This window comes from Cupressus sempervirens, chromosome 3 (genome assembly GCF_028749045.1).
Source record: "Cupressus sempervirens isolate cs-2001-9-10 chromosome 3, ASM2874904v1, whole genome shotgun sequence".
Lineage (NCBI taxonomy): Eukaryota > Viridiplantae > Streptophyta > Pinopsida > Cupressales > Cupressaceae > Cupressus > Cupressus sempervirens.
This window is the reverse complement of record NC_143120.1, coordinates 364,096,002-364,119,648: the sequence shown is the minus strand read 5'-3', so window position 1 is coordinate 364,119,648 and position 23,647 is coordinate 364,096,002. Positions and strand designations below refer to the sequence as shown.

The 23,647-nt window shown below is 36.2% G+C and overlaps 1 protein-coding gene across 4 annotated transcripts in view; it reads left to right on the top strand.

Moving 5' to 3' along the window:
• Positions 1–23,647, top strand: part of LOC149566500 (uncharacterized) — a 374,068-nt gene that overhangs the window by 34,808 nt on the left and 315,613 nt on the right. The window contains exon 1 of one of the 4 annotated variants that reach the window (XM_089819821.1): positions 250–817. The exons of 2 other annotated variants lie outside the window; for them this stretch is intronic. In XM_089819821.1, coding sequence (XP_089675947.1) covers positions 600–817 — 218 coding nt within the window. In that variant the 5' untranslated portion in view covers positions 250–599. Of the gene's footprint in view, positions 1–249; positions 818–23,647 lie in introns of those variants that run through there. One more of the 4 variants, XM_089819823.1, reaches the window with a different exon arrangement.

Here is a 23,647-nt window from a genome sequence, read left to right as displayed (position 1 = left end):
CTAAATTTTTTGATTTGAGGTTGCCAACTAAACAAATATTTAAGATCATGTAATGGTCCACATAGACCGAAATGATGTAGGATGTGCAACTTTGGACTCCTCTCCTTCAAACATGAACAAATTCTAACTCCTAATTAAATAATAATTATATTTTAATTATAAGGGAAACAAACGGTCGAAAGAACAATAAGACTTACAGTATTAAAAAAACCAATTAATATAGGCTGGATGTCAAATCGCAATTTCCACATTTCGCAGAAGCTCCATAAGGTTCGTACGTAGGATTTCCTGTTTCGTGGAACATGCGTGGTCCCAGTTAAGGTTCATGAATATGAATTAAATTGAGAAATCCTCTCACTTCGTGTCAATTTTGTCTCGTCCGGAGCCTGTCAACTTCGAGTCAAGGTCGTAATGGATACTTTTAACCTTGGCCCTCGCAGTACCTATCCGCTTCACATTCAAGACTTCTCTGCAATTTCGTCGAACGGGACGTTCGTGAAAAGCACCATAAATTTCTCGCATATGTCCTTAATTGTAATTTGGCAAATAGAAGTTCACTCTGTTTTCTGTCTTCTCGATTGCTGGTCATCTGAGTAAGGATGGGCTCCCCTGTTAAAGAAGACGTTCTTCAGCTGTTGCATGAATTCAAGGAGGAGCTGAATTCGGTGGAAACCAAGGAGAATCTTCCGTTCACGGATGAGGAATGGCTGTCTCATTTGGAGCTCAAATTCTTTTTACGCGCTCAACGTGTGAGATTGTTACGATCATTTGCAAAAGGATTTGAATCACTGCACAAGCCGTCTTCCAGAGCTCGCCTGTAAGTTCATATTCCTTTCCGATTTTTAATGCGCGGCCAGTTCACCTAATATTTAATTTTAATTAGCTTTTACTTACTGTAGATGCCATTAGCCAATGTATTGTAGTTTAATTTACGAATTGTTTTGTTGCCTTTACATTTTATTCACATAAGCTGGTTGAATTGGTATGATTAATCTGTGTATTTTCCCAGCAAAATGAGCAATTAGTGTCTTCATCCCTCAACTCAAAAGTTGGAATGTCAGTGACCTGGCAAAGTATCTTATTATATTGATAATTCCTTTGAAAAACTGTTTTCAAATTATGGCGGAGTGTACATTAGTCTTTGGGCAGAAAATGAGGCCAAGAGGGCTAGAAGGCAGGCAAGTTTCATGCCAAAACACTACACAATTGACATTTGATTGAAAAGTTTTGAAAAAACAAGAGGAAGAGGTCTTTCGGTGTTTTATCAATTAAGGCATTTTTCATGGTTCCTAAAAGCAAACGTTCCGGTAGACTGGAGAAGTCGAGAATATTGAAACATACGGCTTCATGGATCCTAAAAGAAAACGTTCCGGGTGAATGAAAAACTTGAGAATATTGGAAAAACACGGGGCAGCAGTCCACGTGCTTTATGATCAAATTGAAGCCAAAATGAAAACGACCATAAGTGCTCGTTTTCCTCCACTTTGTTAGTAGAGTGGATAGACGAGTTAGGCACTGGGGCTGCACATGTGGTAAAGTTGCTGCTACATGCAGATTACCTTATCTTAATAACAAAATTTACACATGATTTGCAAGAACCTCTAAGAGCTCTATTACGATTCTGTCAGGTGGTGGAAATGCAAGTGACCATTAGCAAATGTAAAAACCTCAAGGTCTCTATGATATAAATCTCTGTTTTTCTTAAATTATAAAATTAAAAAAGACAAACTGATAGTACAACATAGATTTAGGAGAAGAAAGTTTCTCTGCAAGAATATCCAAAATGCCTATCGACCATTCAAATATTTAATAGTACTAACACAGATTTAGAACATCAATATACCAATTTGATATAAAAGCTGCGAATTCAGGAATCAATACACATAGAGAACTGTAGTAGTTTGATCTTACAGATGAAACAGATCAACTGGGGTTTTCGTCTCAAGGCCCAACGTGTTCAAAGGCAAAAAAAAAAAAAATTAAAAAAAATATTTTATTATTTTGCATGATAAAAAAACGTGGTAGAGTCCTCTATAAAGGATGCAGCTATCCTCCCACAAAAATGTACAGTTGACCAATTTTCAAAAGATCGAAAACATCATGGATTTTTTTGAAAATTTCAGCATTTGATCTTCATGATTTGCATATTTTGTAGTCAAAAACTGTAAAAAATTTGGAAAAATTTCACTGTGTTTTCATGAATCTGGGAAAAAAAAGTTTTGCTTTGTTTTGTCTTTGATGCTTTTTTTGTGGGAGATTAGCCTGTCCCCTCTATAAATACCTATCAGGTGCAGCTAATTAACTTGTCATGCAAGGCAAGTAAACAATGTGATTTGGCCCCTTTCTAGAAGATGGTAGGAAATATAAAACAAAACAAGACAAAGCAAAAATCTAATTTTCTGCAAGAAGACAAAATTACACAGTTGGCAGCGAACTGGAGTTTCCTTCTAGGAGACTCCTGTCACTGCAAGACAGACCTGGGCTACTTTAAGAAGTTGGTAGTTTTTAATGGAAGATTCAAGGCTAAATTTGATTCTTCTCTTCCTATGCAAGATAAAATTGTACAATTGGCAACAATCTGATCTTTTCCTGATTTTTGTGGAAGGAGATGAAATTTCACAGTTGACAGCCAACATCGCTGTCTAGGCTAGGTTGCCTCACCTTTATGGGTTCATCACAGTCCTCTTCTCCGTAATTGCTTGATCTCAACCAATTTCAAGTTAGGGCTAAGTTGCCGGTTCTGATTAGGTAATGGTTCGTGGGTCTGGGCAAATTTTTTTTTCCATTTGGGTTTTTGGGGGAGGGTGGGGTCGTGAGTCTGTGTATATGTATATATATTCACACATGCATTATATATATAAATAAGAGACAATATTTAGGACTAGGCTTGATTGCCAATGTGGTTTCCAGTTATTCAATATATATTTCAAATTGGTGTGATATTTTAAATCAGGTTTGTGTTAGATTTGGATTAATTCAATTGCCATTGATATTTAGTGTCACATATTTTATTTTATTAATGGTGGGCTTGAATATATAAACATATATATTTGTATGAGTTATACCATTAATTTTAAATTATATGAAATTGCTGTTTACTAATGGTACTGTTATACCATTTTGGCTGATTGCATCTTATATTATTTTGGTATGACAAGCGAGTTATAGGCAAGGAAAGGTAACAACTACAATTCTGCTTGAAAATAATATAAGATGCGATCAGTCAAAATGGTTTAACAGTACCATTAGCAAACTGAAATTGGATACAATTTAAAATTAAATGGTATAGCTCATATATATATGTGTGTGTGTGTGTGAGCTATACCATAATAAAATAAAATAAAAAATATATAGTTTTTTTGTGTTTTTTATATACTTGTTGGCCTCATGGGCTGCACATCCTCACAGGTCCTTGAGGATCCATGTGGGGCCCTTGAGGGTTCACGTAGGGTCCTTAGTGGTCCTCCCAGGTTCTTGCGGCTCCGAGCAGGGTCCATGCCATGGGCTATGGGTTTGCAGATCCACAAACTCACAAGGACCCACATTTCATGGCGCAGACCTTGCCTGGACCCGCCATGAACCCAACACTAATCCGGACCTGAGAAGGACTTGGACTCGGACTCGACTAGTAGGGTCTGAACCTTGCAACCTAGAATAAGGGTGTTCAAAGATTTCAATTCCTTCCCAGGTTGCATCTTTTGGTGGTTGTCCCTTCCACTTGATTAAGTATTCTGGAATAACTTTGTTGCATAATCTCTTTTCCCTTACATTTATAATAGATTCAGGTTCTAGGATCAATTTTCCTTCATAATTCAAGGGAGGGAGTTCCTTGGATGGGTTGATTTGCTGCTTCAGAGCTTTTTTTAGGCATGAAACATGGAAAGTATTGTGGATCTTGCTATCAGGTGGTAATTATTATTCATAAGCAACCTGTCCCTCTTGTTTCATCACCCAATAAGGACCATAGAAGTGCGGGTTAAGCTTCTCTTTTCTGCCTCCCTTCATAGATGATTGCCTAAATAGTTGTAACCTTAGAAACACCAAATTACCCTCTTCAAATGCTCTTTTTGTTTGATGTCTATTTCCACATCTTCTATTGTCTTTGGACTTGTTGCAACTTCTTTTCGAGGGTTCCAAAATATCCTTGCTTGTTTGAATCATATCCATAGCACTAGGTACTCTATTATCACTAGAATCAAATTTGTAAAGGAAGTTGCATCACAGTTGTACAATGCTTTAAAGGGGGACATCTCATTTGATATATGATAAGTTGTACTATAGTGGTATTCCCTAAGATGTAGCCATCTAACCTGGGAGTTTTCTGACCTGTTACATAGTTCTATAGATAACCTTCAATCCACTTGTTCACTATCACTGTTTGTCTGTCCATTTGCTGATGATAATTGGTATTGGGTGTCCAATCTGTCCTTGTCAAGTGAAATAATTCTTACCAAGACAGGTTGAGAAATTTGTTGTCCCTGTCACTAGAGTTCCTTGGACGGGTTGATGCTTGAGAGCCTTTTTTAGGCATGAAACATGGAAAGTATTATGGATCTTGCTATCAGGTGTTAATTATTATTCATAAGCAACCTGTCCCTCTTGTTTCATCACCCAATAAGGACCATAGAAGCGCGGTTTAAGCTTCTCTTTTCTGCTTCCCTTCATATATGATTGCCTAAAGAGTTGTAACCTCAGAAACACCAGATTACCTTCTTCAATGCTCTTTTTGTTTGATGTCTTTTTGCATGCATCTTCTATTGGCTTTGGACTTTTTGCAAGTTCTCTTTGAGGGTTCCAAAATATCCTTACTTTTTTTTAATCATATTTGTAGCACTATGTACTCTATTATCACTAGAATCAAACTCGTAAAGGAAGTTGCATCATAGTCATACAATGCTTTAAAGGGGGACATCTCATTTGATATACGATAAGTTGTACTATAGTAGTATTCCCTAAGATGTAACCATCTAACGTAGGATGTTTTTTGACCTGTTACATAGTTCTATAGATAATCTTCAATCCACTTGTTCACTATCTCTGTTTGTCCATCCATTTGTGGATGATAATTGGTATTGGTTGTCCAGTTTGTCCTTGTCAAGTGAATAATTCTTGCCAAGACAGGTTGAGAAATCTGTTGTCCCTGTCACTGACAATTGTTTTTGGTAATCTGTGTAACCTAATACCTCCCTGAAGAAAAGATCAGCTACTTGAGGCACCTTAAAGTCTATTGATAATGCATACTTGGTGAGTCTATCCACCATCACATACAAACAAACCTTGCCTTGGGCCTTTGGTAGGCAGTAAAAAAATCCATAGATATACTTTACCATTGCTCTGTTGACATTCCTTACATTCCCTTATATGCTGCATCATATCCTTCTTTAATCATTTCCATAGAAAATGCTCCCATACCTGTTTATGTTTAGTAGAACCCTAGGTGGTTTGCCAATAGTGTGTCATGGAATGCCTTCAAGATTTTTCCCTTCATTTTAGGTACAAGCATGAGATATACTTGCCCCTTGAGCAAAATTAGCTCATTCATTGTTTTGAATCTATCATCCAATACCTTGCCCTCCAAAATTTCACTAGCAAATGAATTTTTACATATTCAACCGTAATCAATTCTTTCCAATTTGATATTGTATCAGAAATAGAATACAAATGAGGTTTCCAAGATAAAGCACCTACTACAATAATGTTGTTTCCTCTCACATACTCAGTATCAAAATCATAAGCTTGGGATTTGCTGATCCACTTTTGTTTTCTGTCATTCAATTCTTGCTGATTAATGAAATACTCTAGGCTACTATGATCAGTTCTAACAACAAACTTGTTGCAAACTAAGGTCTATCGCAGCTATAAACTTCAGCACTCCCTCTTAGCGAGAGAGAAATCTTTAGCTGATTAGTGACACAAGGCTGCAACCAAAATGTCAATGATAAAACCTAATCACATAGATCCTATGAAATTCATGGAATCACTCAACACAAAACCCCTGCAAGAAGCACAACCAACTTTCATCATAGACTTTGTCATGGAATCTCTCAACATGACACTAAGAGAATCAATTTACTCATTGTTAATAATCATGGAATCACTCAACATGATAGACTTGTAACAATTACTCATAATCATGGAATCACTCAACATGATAGATTTGTTAGAATCACAGCTAAGCCTTTAATCATAGACTCTCTCAACTTGAACTGTCATGGAATCTTTGAACGTGATGTCATCGTGGACTCTCTCAACATGATGTTTACTTCCCAGAGTGGAAGAGTTATCATAGCTGATTCTTACAATCTTATTTATTCACACAAGAATAGAAATAGGCCTAATAAAAAACAAAAAACAAGACTTGGTTCCATTTAAGTCTCAAATTTTACAAATACCACAAGTATTACAAGCATATATGAGAATGATGGGGATTCCATAAGCATTCCCTCTTAATTATGAGGCCTCCTGTGAAGCTAAAAATTCTCACTCTTAATCATTTCTTTTCTTGTTGCATCCTGCAATGAAGAGAGATTAGTAAACCAATCTATCATATAAGAAGATGAATACTGAAAGGAAAACACTATTACCAGCTATATAAAATATGGAGTACTTATCTCTATTCTAGTGCCAATCCATCCTCTTGCAACTTCATAAAAAAAAATCTTTTTTAAAATATTGGTTAAACATACAGAGTCATAATGAATATGCCAAGTCTCTATTGCAATAAAAAATGATCGGATTCGCATCCTAAATCCTCGATTTTGTTTAGACAAATGTGATAAGTATCAAAGAACGTCAACACAGATTAAAATCTGACAAATAACAATAGTAATCTGTTGCCACTCAAAACATGAAGACACTTTTGCTGAATATTATAGGCTTTTGTATGTTTTTGAATGTGCATGATACTCCACACTAGAAGCACATGCTCGTCATAGACTTTTCCAGTGTTATGCAACAATAAATTATCTCTTCCAGATACAATGGTTGAACTTGTTGTTCAAATACGATAATAGAGTCTTACCATTTGCAATAATAGATGATCTCCTTTCATTCATCATTGATATGAAATCACGATACTTGCTTCAACCACATGAAGCACTAACAGATGTAACCAAAGACGATTTGATATCATAACTTCCTTGTATTTCTCCAACCTAAAATGTGCCCTCTTCAAGTGCTGATAAGTCAAATTACTGGGATTCATTTTGGCTTCTTGGATCATCCAAATGTATTACATTTCCAAGCATTTAAGACACAAACTTTGGCCACTTTTATTTGGTACCTAACAACTGTTGGACTTCCATGCATAACACCTCTGATAGTAAACTGACCACGAGAAAAGATCAAAAGCAACGACTTCCATCCAGAAAACGGTTGCCAAAAGCTCCCAGACATGACTTCCCCACACATTCGAAATAAATAAGCTTTCCTTGATCAAATAGAAAAAAACATCATATATCTATTAGAAACAATACAACCAAAATGAAAAAATAATAATGTTACGTTAAAAGAACAACTGAAAGATAAATTAAAATCATGAAAGGTTCCTTCCTCTTTCAATCTTCCCCGACAATCTCTTCTCACCTGTTGTTTCTGCTTTCTTTTCCTAAGGAAGATTGATGGATGATCACTCAGCGCCTTTGAGCAGTGATAGACATAGAGTCCCTACCCCTTAACGGGTTGTCACTAATGAATTTGGAGTGGAGGTGGAATATTGAGCACAATGAAAAGAGCATGGGCCCTTATAAAGAAGAGTAATTGTCGACTCAAATGCTTGCAATGCTCACTCTTCCACATGATATAGGTTTGAAGATGCTTGAGATTACTCCAAAACAACTTTGCAAATATCCTCCTGTGAACGCTTGCCTCCAACAATGGCACAAACTTCAATATACCAATCAAGAATGATTCTCTGGTGATGCAGGCAAAAACACATGACATTCCCTAGCTCAAGAGAGTAGATAGAAGCCTCTAGATATTGGCAAGAATATTTTGGTCTTCAACATTTTTGTTGAGATGAGGATGAACAAAAGGCTAGGAAAATAAAACGCAGGTCTTTTGACGTCTTATTTCAATTTATTGGACAATTTTCTGTTGCTTCACATTTAGTCTTTCGACAAAGAATGAGTTGCCGATCCTGTTGGGGAAGGCACAACAACCATAGTAAAATTTATTGATGTGGTGTGTCTCACACTAACACTATTAGACTGATCAAAAAGACCACCAAATACATATACAAATCATCTCCATTCAACTTTATTTAGATGTTGTGATGTTGCCGACTGAGAAATACAAACATAGGTGAAGGCACTCCATAGAAATGACTTCCAATCTTCATCATGAATTAGTTCTTTACACTATAATGGGACGACAAAGAGTGTGACACAAGCTAGGAGATTGCAACTGGGTTGATATAAACAGTTTAATGTCAAATCAGAATATTAAAAACAACAGATGCAAATATGATCCAACGCTTCTTCTGGTGCCATGGACAAAATTGACCAGATGCATGGACATGCATTCCCACCAACAAATGATCAATTTAATTCAAACCAACTTGCAATTAAAAAAAAAAATCCCAATGGCAATAATAAACCATCATGAGCACGAAGCTAGAGGAATCATTTTGTAATCCCATATCAAACTATATGACAATAGAAACTACACTTTGAATCCTGAGAATCTCATTCATTCAATATTTAAGAATGAGATTTTTCTTGAAGTAATATTCTTGAAACACTTTGACACTTATAGATTGTCTATCGAATAGATACACAAGATAAAGAACAAAATAACCTTCTTTATTGTTGCTATCTAACCTGGCTCTGATACCATGTTGGATTGTAACCCATAGTCAGATAAACAACAATAACAAAAACCAGAGAAGATGAAAGAGGTACACAGAAATATCGCGGGAAAACCCTTCAAGAATGAAGGGAAAAACACAGCTGCACAACAAAAGATCTTTTTATTGATAATGAAATTCAAGTGTACAATGCCTTCGACTTAAAGTGATATATATAACCTAAAACGAGACCCTTCACATACCAACTGAAGGTCTCTTCAAATTTGAAAACATAACTCTTTATTACAAATACAACTCTTCGTATTTCCATGCCTTGATGCATGTTGATTGACGCATGTTTTTATATTCAATATTACAATTTATCATAAATGTCATTTTTAGCTAGAGGTGACCATAAGGAATTAATGTCGAGAGTTAAAGATTTCTATCGCAGTGATAAACTCCAACATAGTAAACTAAAGGGCATTACAGAACAACTCATAGTTCCTATGATGACATCAAAATGTTGTCTTGTGTACGTCTTCATCTTGAACTTTGATCTGGTAGTATCTTGAATGCAAGTCAATTTTGGAGAAGAAACTAGCGCCATGTAATTAATCAAGCAATTCATCAATGCAAGGTATTGGGTAGCGATTTTTTATATTCTTATTGAGATCTTGGTAGTTAATGCACATTCTCATAGTCCCATCTTTCTTCTTGACCAACGCTATAGAAGATTCAAAAGGGTTGGAACTAGGTATTATATGAATCATGTTATGTAATTCTTTGATTGCCTTTTCAATTTTTTCCTTGTAAACCTTTGGATGGCGAAATGGAGTTATCATCACTTGTGTTGCCCCCTCATGTTCAATGATGTGCTGGAAACCCTTGTTGGGTGGTAACTCGAGGGTATGTCTTTGAAGACTTTATTCCGTTTGTCCAAAATAATTTGAATCGGCATGTTGTTAGCACTTTCTTTCTTGGTGTCTTTTGCATTCATATTAATGCATTTTGCTGCCTAGCCAACTTGTTTCTTATGGAACACCCGCTCCATTCTTTTGGCCGATATTTCTATAGTTTTATTGGAGATTCCTTGCAGAACGATCTCTCTCATTGTGTAGGAAAGCCATCTCCACCTTCCAATGGCTAATCCTGTATTTGTCAATTGCATGCAGCAATTGAAAGCCCAAAACTAGTTTCATATCCATGTCAATTACGTAAAAACTATCTTTCAATTTATATTCTCCCATAGTGTAATGTCCCCTTTTTTCTGGGACATTAGAAATGTTAAAGGCGTATTATATAATATTAAAATTGACTTGAAGAGCGTGGACTCAAAATATCAATTTAATGTTATAAAGTGGGCAAAAAAGACAAGTGGAGATAAGACGAAAAGTCAGGAGGGAAGTCAAAGAGTCACAACTGTGGGGAAAAAAAGAGAAAAGACTCTTTCATTTGCATGCTTGGATTTATTATTCAGAGTTCAATTCTCTCTTGGGAGAGTAATCAGAAAGCTTCAGCTTTCAGCTAGTATGAGGACGTAGCCCTTTGTGCTGGTAAACAGTGGACGCAAACCCATTATCCTCAGAGACGTCACATCAGGTGTCTCGGATGTGCTTACAGGTTCTTTTCTTAAGTTTTCCAATCTGATTTTGAAGCTGTATTAAGGATTGGATTTTTGTAGCGGGTTATTGTATTGCTGTTGTATAATGCAATAACGTCGAAATAAGGAGTTTTTATAAGAGTTTACTAGTTTGTGCTGTGGGTTTTTAATGCATTTTATATGCTTGAATTCCTGAATATTATTTTGAAAAGAACGGGTTATATTTATTGGAGAATCTTTATTTTATTTTTTTTCTCTATTGCTGTTCGTAATACATCTACCCATGGTTTAAGTTCTGAATATCGGTCTTGAGGTAACAGCTGGGTATACAACTATTGGAGATATTTTCTAGGATTTATATCACTAGTTTTTACTATGCAACTTCGCATATATGTGTTTTGAATGTTATCTAGGAAAAAAATTCGCAAATATCCAGTTTGGGATATTTTAGTGGTATCAGAGCCGGTTTTCCCTGCCAGCCTGTGAAGCTTTACCAAAACATTTTCGCTGAAGATTTTATTAGTAGTGCTTTGTCAGAGTAAAACTACGCTTTTGAATAGTTATTTCTGGGTTGAGGAAACCATTCTGGTGATTGAATTGAATTATGGGGAATGATTCAATACAGATGAAATATGTCTAACAGCATGCAGAGGGAAAATTCTGAGCTGAAATATTGAAGAACAGTTTACTTTGTGGCCCTTGCTAGTCTATCTCGAATATTAGCAGACTAGATAAATTGAGTGAATTGTTCCCTTGGCACTTCTGTGAACGTTATTTTTTTATGTGAACTAATTTTAGCAGCAATTTGGAAGAGGGAGACGACATATTTTTAGCAAATCATATATTTTTTTTTCATGTGGCAGCGGTACCATTTGCAACCCTTATTCTATCTGATTAAAAGCATATGTTCAGTCTTGATATATTGGCGGTTGTGGAAGACATATAGTATCAATAACAGCAGGGAGTGATATTAGTAGACTCACGACAACCTACCCAAGGAGGCTAGGTCTTAGACGGTATGGGATAATGATGGTGTGTGGTAGATGCCATGCGTGATATAGCAGTAAGCGGGGGTGGCAACATCAGTATCAGTCCCAAGTTTTCATAGATCCTCTCCAGTCACATCATCGTGAGCAGGTTGCACGGCAAACTTTTCCTATAGCTTGACCTCCACTATAACCGAGCCTATCACGACAATTGATTTGGCTTGGCTACGAGTCACGCATCATGTGCAGGTTCACGTCCATCAAATCCGAGTCTAGTGGTAGTTGCATCGAAGGGGAATACTAACTGCGGGGTAGGCAAGCTCGTGTTAAGTCTTATCACATCTCGGGTGTCATGGGATATTGAGATAGGTCATTGATAGTCCGGAGTAGCAGTGAAACTTCGATTTGACCAGACCAGGATTTGCGGTTGAAGGAGTAAACCTCTCATGGCAACTAGACCCGACTGTACCTTCTAGTATCGGAAGAAGAAACTAATTACGAACTGCTAGATAGAAGCATGGGAAGAGAGAGGTCACCATCGATGACATCAAGAGGGAATCTTACAGTGGTAGGAAAGCATCTTGGTTGCATACGTTAAGAGTTCATGCTCAACTTCCACCTTAGTTACATTAATCATTGGATTCCTTTGAATCTAGAAAGGCATACGATGTTTGGGAATGATAAGAGTCTTTTAGTCGCAAATTAAGAGTACTTGCCAATGGGATGAGAGCCGCCAGACTACATTTGGGGAAGTAGATGAGAATTTTGTCTTTTATTTTTCCTTGTGCGATTCTTTTTAGGCATTACAATCTCATGGAAGGAGGAACGACACCTAGCACCGAATAAGAATTTGGTCAGTTTGGACAGAAGGAACATTATAGTAGATGGAGATCATATCTGCCGTTGAAGGGATATGAAGACGGGTAAAAACTTTACATGTCGAATATAATTTGGTGTGCATTGTGTATTTCGTGTGAAGCTGGACGTCAGATATAACAATATGGTTGGTGGACACTAATATTATAACATTTGCCATCAAATGAATTAAATCAAGGATTATGATACTTATTTGAATCTTAAGAATTGACATAGCAGTTGCTTATATTCTGGCTTATATATTCAATCATCCCTTGCATATATTAGAGACAGTATAATTCATCGATATTTCCTCTGGAAGGATGAAGGTTGAGCTAACGTCATAATATGCATCAATGGATATTTCATTGTTGTCCAAGATGGTAGTGGTATCATCCGATTAGATTTGTCAAATACTATTTGCAGCTACATTCAGTCCCATGGTCGAGCTCGCAAACCTAAGTCAGAATATGTTGTACTTATTGAAGAGGAACAATCAAACACAATTAAATTTTTTGTTGATATTATAAGTAGTGAGGAATCATTGAGAAGATACATCTTTGGATAGAGATAATATTTGTTAAACTCCAAAGTTCAGTATTGATGATGATGAGAAGATAATTCCTTATAATGTTTCATCAATTGGAGCTACTGTTAACTGTGACTCAAAGTATTGATTTAATTCACAATTATTGTGCTAAGTTACCTAGTAACCAGCAGGTACTAATCACCGCGACCAGAATTTACTTCTATTGAGGGGAAGAATAATTTGCATTTTTGTATTTTGAGATTGCCACCAAGTGCTCCATTTCATGAGGTCACGAGTCAACATAGTGTCAAACAGAAAGCAAAGCAATTTGTATGCTTAGAGGCATGCAAAAGGCTGCACAAAGTCGATGCCCTTGATGAGCATCTTATTCCTGTTATTGAAACTGGATCCGAGGAGGAAATATTAAACTTAAAAGAACAAATGTTCTAGAGGTGCAGGTCATCTCCAAAAGGAGCATCGGGGGTTATTGATCAGACAAGGGGAGCTCAACAAGTGTATTTTGTTGTTTGCTATGCATAGAAATATATTGTAAAATGTTCATCCACAAATATGGACAGTCTTTAGCCTTTCACATTTAAAATGCCTTACACCATTATGCCTTTCTACAAACAAAACATTCTGCAATACTTTGTGGCACTAGAACTATTTATTCAGTAAATCAATTGCATACTGTTCCAATTTGGCACGTGTTTGTCAACAAGAATATTATCTGCTTCAGATGAATATGATACGATTGAAGGACATATATTAAGAAATTGTATACGGAATAGATAATAAAAGTGTTATTGATCTCATGAATAACAAGTGGTGCCAACAAAATCAATGGGAAAGAAAGGCATCAAAAGAGGGAGGCAAACTGCAGCAAAGAAACAACCATCAAAATCAATTCAAAAATTGTGTGGACAAGGACAAAAATTATATGGTTGATCTCATGAATTTCTTGCAAAGTAAGAACCAACAAATACACTCCAAATCTTTATATGACCAATCTGATATAGTTGGGACATCTTTTGAAGAAGGATATCCAGTTACAGGGATCAGGAAAGGTAATATGAAGCTACAAGAGCAATCAGCCCAGAATTATGATATAAGAGCAGAAATACTTAACATTTACAGAGAATATAAAAAACTTCCTAGCCGAGTTCAGAATGACTTACCGTTCAGCGATTACTTGGAGCTTCATCTAGAGTAGCAAAATAAGATGGATATGGCAAAAATAAGGTAGTTTGAATTGGTTCAGGATCTCCTTGAAAATGACCAGTGCAAAAGTTTGTACGAAGAATTTCCAGTAGGCCAAAATCATTTAATGGAGGATCTTGAAAAAGAACTATCAACCGCCTTTGATTTACAGCCTTCTCATGATCCAGTAGATGATGTTTCGTAGGGTGTAAGTTTCTACGTTGGTGAATGAGAGATTAGCATTGACAGGCAGGTTGATGAGCTAGGTTGCACGCGAGGTAATAACAGGTCGGGGTCCTTGTATGATGAGACCTTATATACAAATGATAACATGGCAACACTTTGGCCTTTGCATACAAATCAAGAGAACAAGGGAAAGGATAACTATGATTTTGAGAGAGGTGATGAACCTTATATTGCTGATGTCCATGACATGGAATTGGAGGAACAAACTGAGATGAACCTGCAAGATGATGAACTACGTCAGCATGACAACAATGAAAAGCATACCTTAAAGAACCAACTGAAGGTTAGTGAAGACATGGTTGTTGCCTCTTTGGTACGTTATGACGACACTCACAAAAAGATTTAAGATCTCCACAGGATGGCTCAAAAGGGAGTGGAAGGAGATTGGCTTGTTGGTGATCAAAACAACTCTTGAGACTATGAAATCAAATTATTTGTATTTGCTTTCCGACAGGGATAACATTCTTAAAGTTGCTGAAATATATGTTGATCAGCTAGATAAAGTAACGAATGAGATTATGGAGCTCAATAGGGAGCTTAAGGATACTCATGAGGCATTAGATGATGCTCGGTTTTCCCTTCAGGAAGCAGAAAATCAGTTTAGGATCACAAATCACTCTCAGGAACATGAAGATAAAGAGAGGCAGGAATTTTTCCTAGAGGTAATTGATGAACTTGATAGCATTCAGCAGATGTATGATTTGGATAGTTGCCGCAAGCGACCAAGTTCCAAAACTTCAGATCACATTCAGCTTATAGACAACCCTTTGTTTGAGGTAGATGCTGTTTGGTTTTCCAATAACCCACTTATTGAGTTAAAGGAGAGAGTTCCTTTTGATTGCCATGAAGAGGATGATTTTGATTTCAGAATTTTGGATCCGAGTACAACTCCTAATAGCGAATCTTGGTCACAGGATGGGAGTGGTGATTTGACTACAGTTGTGCGTCATTGGATCATTCCAAATAGGGTTCCTGTCATAACCCTTATATGAAACCCTAATTTTAATATTTAATAATAATAATAAGATGATATTTTTAAATAATAATATTATTTATAGTAATAAGTAATAATATGTCAAATCTATATACATATAAATTAATAATTAATTTAATGATAAATATAATAGTATAAGATAAGACATACATATAATCTAGAATATCTTATGTTTATAATATTATATCTAAATTATATTAATATGATTACACTTCCCTTAAGAGTCATGACCACTTAGGCATTCCAGTGAGATATTAAGGAACAATTGTGAGGCAGGGAAGAAGGGAGAAGGATTATAAGGAAGGAGATGGTAGATAGAAGAGAAGCAGACTTTGTACAAGGAACTAAATATCTTGCAAATAAGGGGAGGAGTGACCAGATACATATACGAAGGAAGACATGATAATAGCAGATGGAATTTCTAATTAGAGAAGTGGGCAAATAAGACAATACAAGGAGGCCTGAGATATTAAACACCAAATGAACAGTTGGCATGGAAGAAAATACATTGTGTATATCTGGAAGTTGGTGAGGACATAATCAAATCATGTGAATCCCAGACTAGACACATTCGACGGAAGAAGGGAGCACCAGAATTGATGGTAGGATAAGGAGAAAACATAATTAAACAAAGCAAATACCAATTGTGGACATGGCATCAAAGAGAACGATTCAAACAAACACATATTATTAGCACCCAAGACATGATAGGAATTGATAATTCATATTACATAACGATCGCACCAAGAATATCAACGAGGAGGGTTGGAGATAATAATTATCATGGGCTCTAAAAGGAGTTGAAGCAATTTGTTATTCCATTTGACGATTACATGAATAACGACACCTAGGCAAACAATGATAGCAAGCGGAGTTTTGATCCAATCAGATGATAGCCAAAACAAGCATGGGCCAGGAGGTTGGCACGTAGGTAGGAGAAGGACTGTATGACATCTAAAGCACATACTTTTTCCCTCTCATTGGGCAACATAACAACAAGTCATTACAATATACAAACCAGTCTCAAACACCTACATCGTCAGTATAGTCACTAGTATATCTGCAGTCAAACTATTATAAACTCCAGATGATAGTATTCACTAAGAACGATCAGACAGAAAGGAGATATTCTTGCAAGATAGCATATCCAAAGGATAATAAAGAATATATAATAGCAATATAGGGAGGTAAGTATCTATATATATATATATATATCAGAATTTGAGATTCATAAGCTAACTTGAGAACCTTCAGAGGTTTAACTTCTCTAATAGAGAATTAGAGAATAGTGAACATTCATTTGAATGTTGAGATTTAGAGGACATTCTCTACGAGTGTCGAAGATTCCAAAGTGGAATTCAAAGAGAGGTTCGTCATGAATCTCTAGAGGCAATATAACAAGAGCAAGCAAATAGAACCAATAGAGGCTTCAAAGACAATGTGACTAAGTCAAGCATAGATGTAGAAAACATATCATTAGTAGCATGCCCACATATAAAGAGAACAATATCAAAGAGGACAAGGATATATAACAAAGAATCTTAAGCGGACAAGAATTCAAAATTTATAGAGAGAGAAGAGAAAAAAATTCAGAATCAATTACTAAATGATAGATATTCTTGAGGATATAAACCTTATAGAATCAGAGACCAAATAATTAATTTACTCCAAAGGCCAAGTTAAACTTGGTAGAGAACATTCAAAATTTGAATGTCAAGTTCTCCTATGAGAACTTAGAGATTAGAGGGCATTTAGAAATGAATGTCGGGATCAGAGTCCCAGAGAGAGATTTTAGAGAATCTCTTAGAGACGTTAGAGGGCATTCAGAAATGAATGTCAGGATCAGAGTCGCAGAGAGAGATTTTAGAGAATCTCTTAGAGACATTAGAGGGCATTCAGAAATGAATGTCAGGATCAGAGTCCTAAAGAGATTTTAGAGAACCTTTTAGAGACAATATATATTGCAGTGGTCAACCATATGCATATGTTAGAGATAGAGACTTGGTAGAGGTGGGATCTCTACCAAGTATTGTTACCAGAGATCCCAAAGAGGCCTAAGGGAGAAGCTCTTTCTATGACCATTACCTAATTGAGACGTAGTTCTCACTAGAGGGTTAGGTGATTGGAGAAGGGATCTCTTCCGAGGGATTAGGAAGGAAGTCTTGGGTAGTATTTAGATTGGTATTTATTTAAATCTAATGTTGCTAATAAGTTTTACATACAATTTTTGATATTGTACTAAGAATTGGTTACAGGTTAAAGCTTTTGAACCTAATCGAAAATCGGGGACATCACAGTGGTATCAGAGCATGATCTTGCCATCCTGTGGAGTCCAAAACAATTCTAAAGAATGGAAACATATAAATTTGTATAACTAAGATTATAAATAAGAATATATCTATTTATAAGAGTGAATAAGGTACTATACAAACGTGGCTTTTTAAAACTCAACACGAAGAGATGGTTAAAATAATAGTTCCCAAGCATGGAAAGAAACATGTCCCAAATTTTGTCGACCAATTTTTTGAAACATGAAGAGAATGATTGCTTGAGGACAAGCAATTTTGGGAGGGTAGGACACTCATATCCCTTATATGAAACCCTGATTTTAATATTTAATAATAATAATAAGATGATATTTTTAAATAATAATATTATTTATAGTAATAAATAATAATATGTCAAATCTATATATATAAATTAATAATTAATTTAATGATAAATATAATAGTATAAGATAAGACATGCATATAATCTGGAATATCTTATGTTTATAATATTATATCTAAATTATATTAATATGATTACACTTCCCTTAAGAGTCGTGACCACTCAGGCATTCTAGTGAGATATTAAGGAACAATCATGAGGCTGGGAAGAAGGGAGAAGGATTATAAGGAAGGAGATGGCAGATAGAAGAGAAGTAGACTTTGTACAAGGAACTAAATATCTTGCAAATAAGGGGAGGAGCGACCAGATACATATATGAAGGAAGACATGATAATAGCAGATGGAATTTCTAATCACAGAAGTGGGCAAATAAGACAATACAAGGAGGCCTAAGATATTAAAAACCAAATGAACGATTGGCATGGAAGAAAATACATCGTGTATAGCTGGAAGTTGGAGAGGACATAAATCAAATCATGTGAATCCCAGAGTAGACACATTTGACGGAAGAAGGGAGCACCAGAATTAACGGCGGGATAAGGAGAAAACATAATTAAAAAAGCAAATACCGATTGTGGACATGGCATCAAAGAGCACAATTCAAACAAACACATATTATTAGCACCCAAGACGTGACAGGAATTGATAATTCATATTACATACTGATCGCACCAAGAATATCAATGAGGAGGGTTGGAGATAATACATATCACGGGCTCTAAAAGGAGTTGAAGCAATTTTTTATTCCATCTGACGATCACATGAATAACGACACCCAGGCAAACAATGATAACAAGCGGAGTTTTGATCCAATCAGATGATAGCCAAAACAAGCATGGGCCAGGACCAGAGGTTGGCATGTAGGTAGGAGAGGGATTGTATGACATCTAAAGCACATACTTTTTCCCTCTCATCGGGCAACATAACAACAAGTCATTACAATCTACAAACCAGTCTCAAACAACTGCATTGTCAGTGTAGTCACCAGTATATCTGCAATCAAACTATTATAAACTCTAGATGATAGTATTCACTAAGAATGATCAGACAGAAAGGAGATATTCTCACAAGATAGCATATCCAAAGGATAATAAAGAATATATAATAGTAATACAGGGAGGTAAGTATGAGTTAATTCAAATATATATATATATATATATATATATACATGAGAATTTGAGATTTATAAGCTAACTTGAGAACCTTCAGAGGTTTAACTTCTCTAATAGAGAATTAGAGAATAGTGAACATTCATTTCAATGTTGAGATTTAGAGGACATTCTCTACGAGTGTCGAAGATTCCAAAGTGGAATTCAGAGAGAGGTTTGTCATGAATCTCTAGAGGCAATATAACAAGAGCAAGCAAATAGAACCAACAGAGGCTTCGAAGACAATGTGACTAAGTCAAGCATAGCTGTAGAAAACATATCATTAGTAGCATGCCCACATATAAAGAGAACAATATCAAAGAGGACAGGGATATATAACAAAGAATCTTAAGCGGACAAGAATTCAAAATTTATAGAGAGATAAGAGAAAAAAATTCAGAATCAATTACTAAATGATAGATATTCTTGAGGATATAAACCTTATAGAAGTAGAGACCAAATAATTAATTTACTCCAAAGGCCAAGTTAAACTTGGTAGAGGACATTCAAAATTTGAATGTCAAGTTCTCCTACGAGAACTTAGAGATTAGAGGGCATTCAGAAATGAATGTCAGGATCAGAGTCCTAGAGAGAAATTTTAGAGAATCTCATAGATACATTAGAGGGCATTTAGAAATGAATGTTGGGATCAGAGTCCCAGAGAGAGATTTTAGAGAATCTCTTAGAGACATTAGAGGGCATTCAGAAATGAATGTCGGGATCAGAGTCCTAGAGAGAGATTTTAGAGAATCTTTTAGAGACAATATATATTTTAGTGGTCAAACATATGCATATGTCAGAGATAGAGACTTGGTAGAGGTGGGATCTCTAGAGGTGGGATCTCTACCAAGTATTGTTACCAGAGATCTCGAAGAGGCCTAAGGGAGAAGCTCTTTCTATGACCATTACCTAATCGAGATGTAGTTCTCACCAGAGGATTAGGTGATTGGAGAAAGGATCTCTTCCGAAGGATTAGGAAGGAAGGCTTGGGTAGTATTTAGATTAGTATTTATTTAAATCTAATGTTGCTAATATGTTTTACATACAATTTTCGATATTGTACTGAGAATTGGTTGCAGGTTATAGCTTTTGAACCTAATCAGAAATCGGGGACATCACAGTTCTTGATTTCATACCATACAAGAGTTGGTTGGATTACATACATCAGCCTTTGGATAGATTTTGGTGTATTATTGATGGGATTTATGTTTCAATCTCAAGAATGGGTTTTTAGCTTCATTCTTATTCATAGTACCTATGTACTCGGAAGTTCTCCAGATTGATGATGGTAGTATGGTATTTGATGCACCCAGGGTGTTACTTTCAGTTTTTGAGTGGCTTGTTTATTACATCATCTATTTAGGTCGGGTTGTCACCATCTACTGGTTCATGCATAGTCCATTGATACATCTGAGCTACCTTATCATATTGGTTGGTTATGACAACAGGGTTTGGGATCTGGGTGTTGATAGTATGCATCTATTGTTTATTGAGGAGTAGGTTACAGTTCTGCTCAGTTTGAGATTGGATGCGAGGACAAGCAAAGTTGTATAGTCTATAGGTGCAGTGATATTTCATAGTTTTATATGGGATCCGGGATTCCTGGTGATGGATGGTTGCAGAGTAACACCTTGCTTTGCAGTGTGGCCAAAATTGTTTTCAGATTGGGCTTCAAGGCTGCCTGCAGATTCGTATGGGATCCTGGTACTCATTGCTTGAGAACAAGCAATTTTAAGGAAGGGAGATTTGTAATGTCCTCTTTTTCTGGGACATTAGAAATGTCAAAGGCGTATTATATAATATTAAAATTAATTTGGAGAGCGTGGACTCAAAATATTAAAGGTCAATTTAATGTTATAAAGTGGGCAAAAAGGACAAGTGGAGATTGTTGTCCTGCATTTTGTCACCACAAAATGTTGGTAACAACACAAAACCTTTTCAAGCTAGTTTTGCGTCTCTCTAAGTTGAATTTGATATTCAATTGTTTAATGTTGATCGATCGATCCATTTCAATTCATATATCAAATTGTTTTACTGAAGGCTTTCGTGAAGTCTTTTTCATTTTGTTTTCTGTTGAGCCTTTGCTTTATTTTTGAATCCTTCATCGTCCTTTCTTTTCTTTTGAGTTTATGTTTGTTGGTTTTTAGTCCTTTGGTTTTGCTCATGTTATGCCTTTCGTTTTTCCCTTCGTATGGGTCTAACCTAGAGCTCAATCGGAGTTGTCAGTCAAGAGATATGCTTGTTTTAGTGCCTCAAAAGTGGACCTTTTTGGTGCAACAATACGAAATATAAATATGATGTTATATTTTTAATTTGACTTTCACTTTTTGATAAATATAACTTAAATTCACTTTTTGTTTTATGTTTTTAAGTTTAACTTTAAATTTTTAACTTAAAGTGACTATAGTGCACTTTATGTTATAATTTTAAGTTTAGTTACTTTTTAATTTTTCACTTAAAGTGACTATATAACCATATAGTTCCAGTTTAATTTTTGAATTTTAAATCAAATGCTCATTTAAATGTTACTTTTTAAATGATGTTTATATGTTATATTTTTAAATATGATATATAAATATTGTTTATGACCCATTTAGTAACATTTTTATAAATTTAAGTGGATTAAATGACTTTAAGTTATCAAAAGTGGACATTTTTATATGCAATTGTAATGTTCTCACCTAGGTATGTACAACTGAGCAATAGTGACATAGTTGTTTGGGAGCATGTACGATAGACTGGGAAGCACTTATGTGAGCCGTACGGTGTGCAGGAGGAGGGTGTATGGTCAAGACTGTAGCCATATGGTAGGACAGGGAAAAGGTTGTCCATATGGACTTCCCAAGGCTGTTCGGTTTATCAATGACATATGGTGAACAAGGGGTGTACCCGTACGATAGGCAGAAGATGATGGTTGTACAGAAGATATAGGTAAGTTGTATGGTAGGTAGTCCAGATGATAGCCGTACGGAAGGTATGTGTAAGCCGTATGGTAGAGTTTATGAAGCCGTGCAGTTAGCTTGGTTAGATTGGGAGATTGTATGGAAGGTAGAGTTTGCAGAACGAAAGTGCGACTGAATGTTTGTGAGCTACAGTTGGGGTATGGTTGGAAGATGAGTTCAGTTATGCACCATAAACTATGAATTCCGGATTTATCAGACAAAACTAAACAAGATTGGAGATTTGAACACAAATAACCTTCAAATAGTATTTGCCAAAGGATGGTGCTTCGATTTGCCTGATCCGAGCGATGTATTACATGCAACAACGGAATAGGGTGAGGGTTGAATCCAACCGAAACCGCACGAAGCAAATAGGGAAGATCTTTCACTTCTGAAATGGCAAACAATCCAGAACTCCAACAGGTATTCACAGTACGTAGAAATAATCCAAGAAGCATGTGTATAGAATATCTACAAGCCGTGCTTAAATACCCATCGGGAAAACTTTTCGAGAGTGTACAAAGATAGCCGACGACAAAACAAAAACAAAAATGGGTCTGAGATATATTAAATCAATCAGCCCATTAACAATAGTTTGATTAATGATTTATTTTATAACGGGATCATTATAGTCCTCCCATCCCAAATTTTGTTTGTCCTCAAGCAAATGCAATGCCGGGTGCTGGAGAATGTGCTCGCCCTTCCATGTTGCATCATCCAATGGCAAGTGTTTCCAATGCACCAGATATTCCTTTACCATGTGGTTCTGTAGGGTCTTTTCATGTACTTCGATGATCTCGACTGGTTCCAATATGAGTTTTCCTTCTTCATTGAGCGGCAGAAGGTCTGTAGCTACTATGACATTCTGCTCCACGACCTTCTTCAGGCATGAAACATGAAAGACATTATGAATATGGCTTCACTCCGAAAGTTCTAGCTTGTAAGCGACTTCACTAATGCGACAAACTATGCTATAGGGGCCATAAAATGGTAGCTTCAATTTTTCTTTTCCCTTTTCCTTCAATGAGGATTGTCGATATGGTTGGAGCTTGAGATAAACCAAGTCCCCTACTTTGAAACTCCTCTCCATTTGGTGTCTATCGACGTACATCTTTTGTTGATTCTGTGCTCGTTGTAAGTTTTCCTTTAGGTATCGTAGGATGTCCTGTCCCTCCTGAAGCCAATCCCTTGCCCTTGGTGCGCGAATGTCTCCCAGCATTGTGTCGATGAAGGAGTGGGGTTTGTACCCATACAGAGCTTTGAATGGTGCCATCCCAATGGACATGTGATACATGGTATTGTAAAAATATTCTCCTAGGTGTATCCACTTCGATGCGCGTTGTTGTGCCGAAACATAGTTTCGAAGGTAACCTTCGAGCCACTTGTTCACAATCTCCGTTTGTCCATCTGTTTGAGGATGGTAACTAGTACTTGGTGATAATTCTGTCCCTACCAATCGGAATAGTTCTGTCCAAAAGATACTGATGAATTGCCCATCCCAATCACTGACAATGTTTCAGGGTAACTCGTGCAAACAAAAGACTCCTCTTAAAAATAGATCGGCAACTTGTGCGGCCTGAAAATCAGAGGGGATGGTGAAGAAATGTGTGTACGTTGTCAATCTGTCAACCATCACGAAAATACAATCCTTTTCGTTCACCTTGGGAAGCCTCGTTATGAAATCCATTG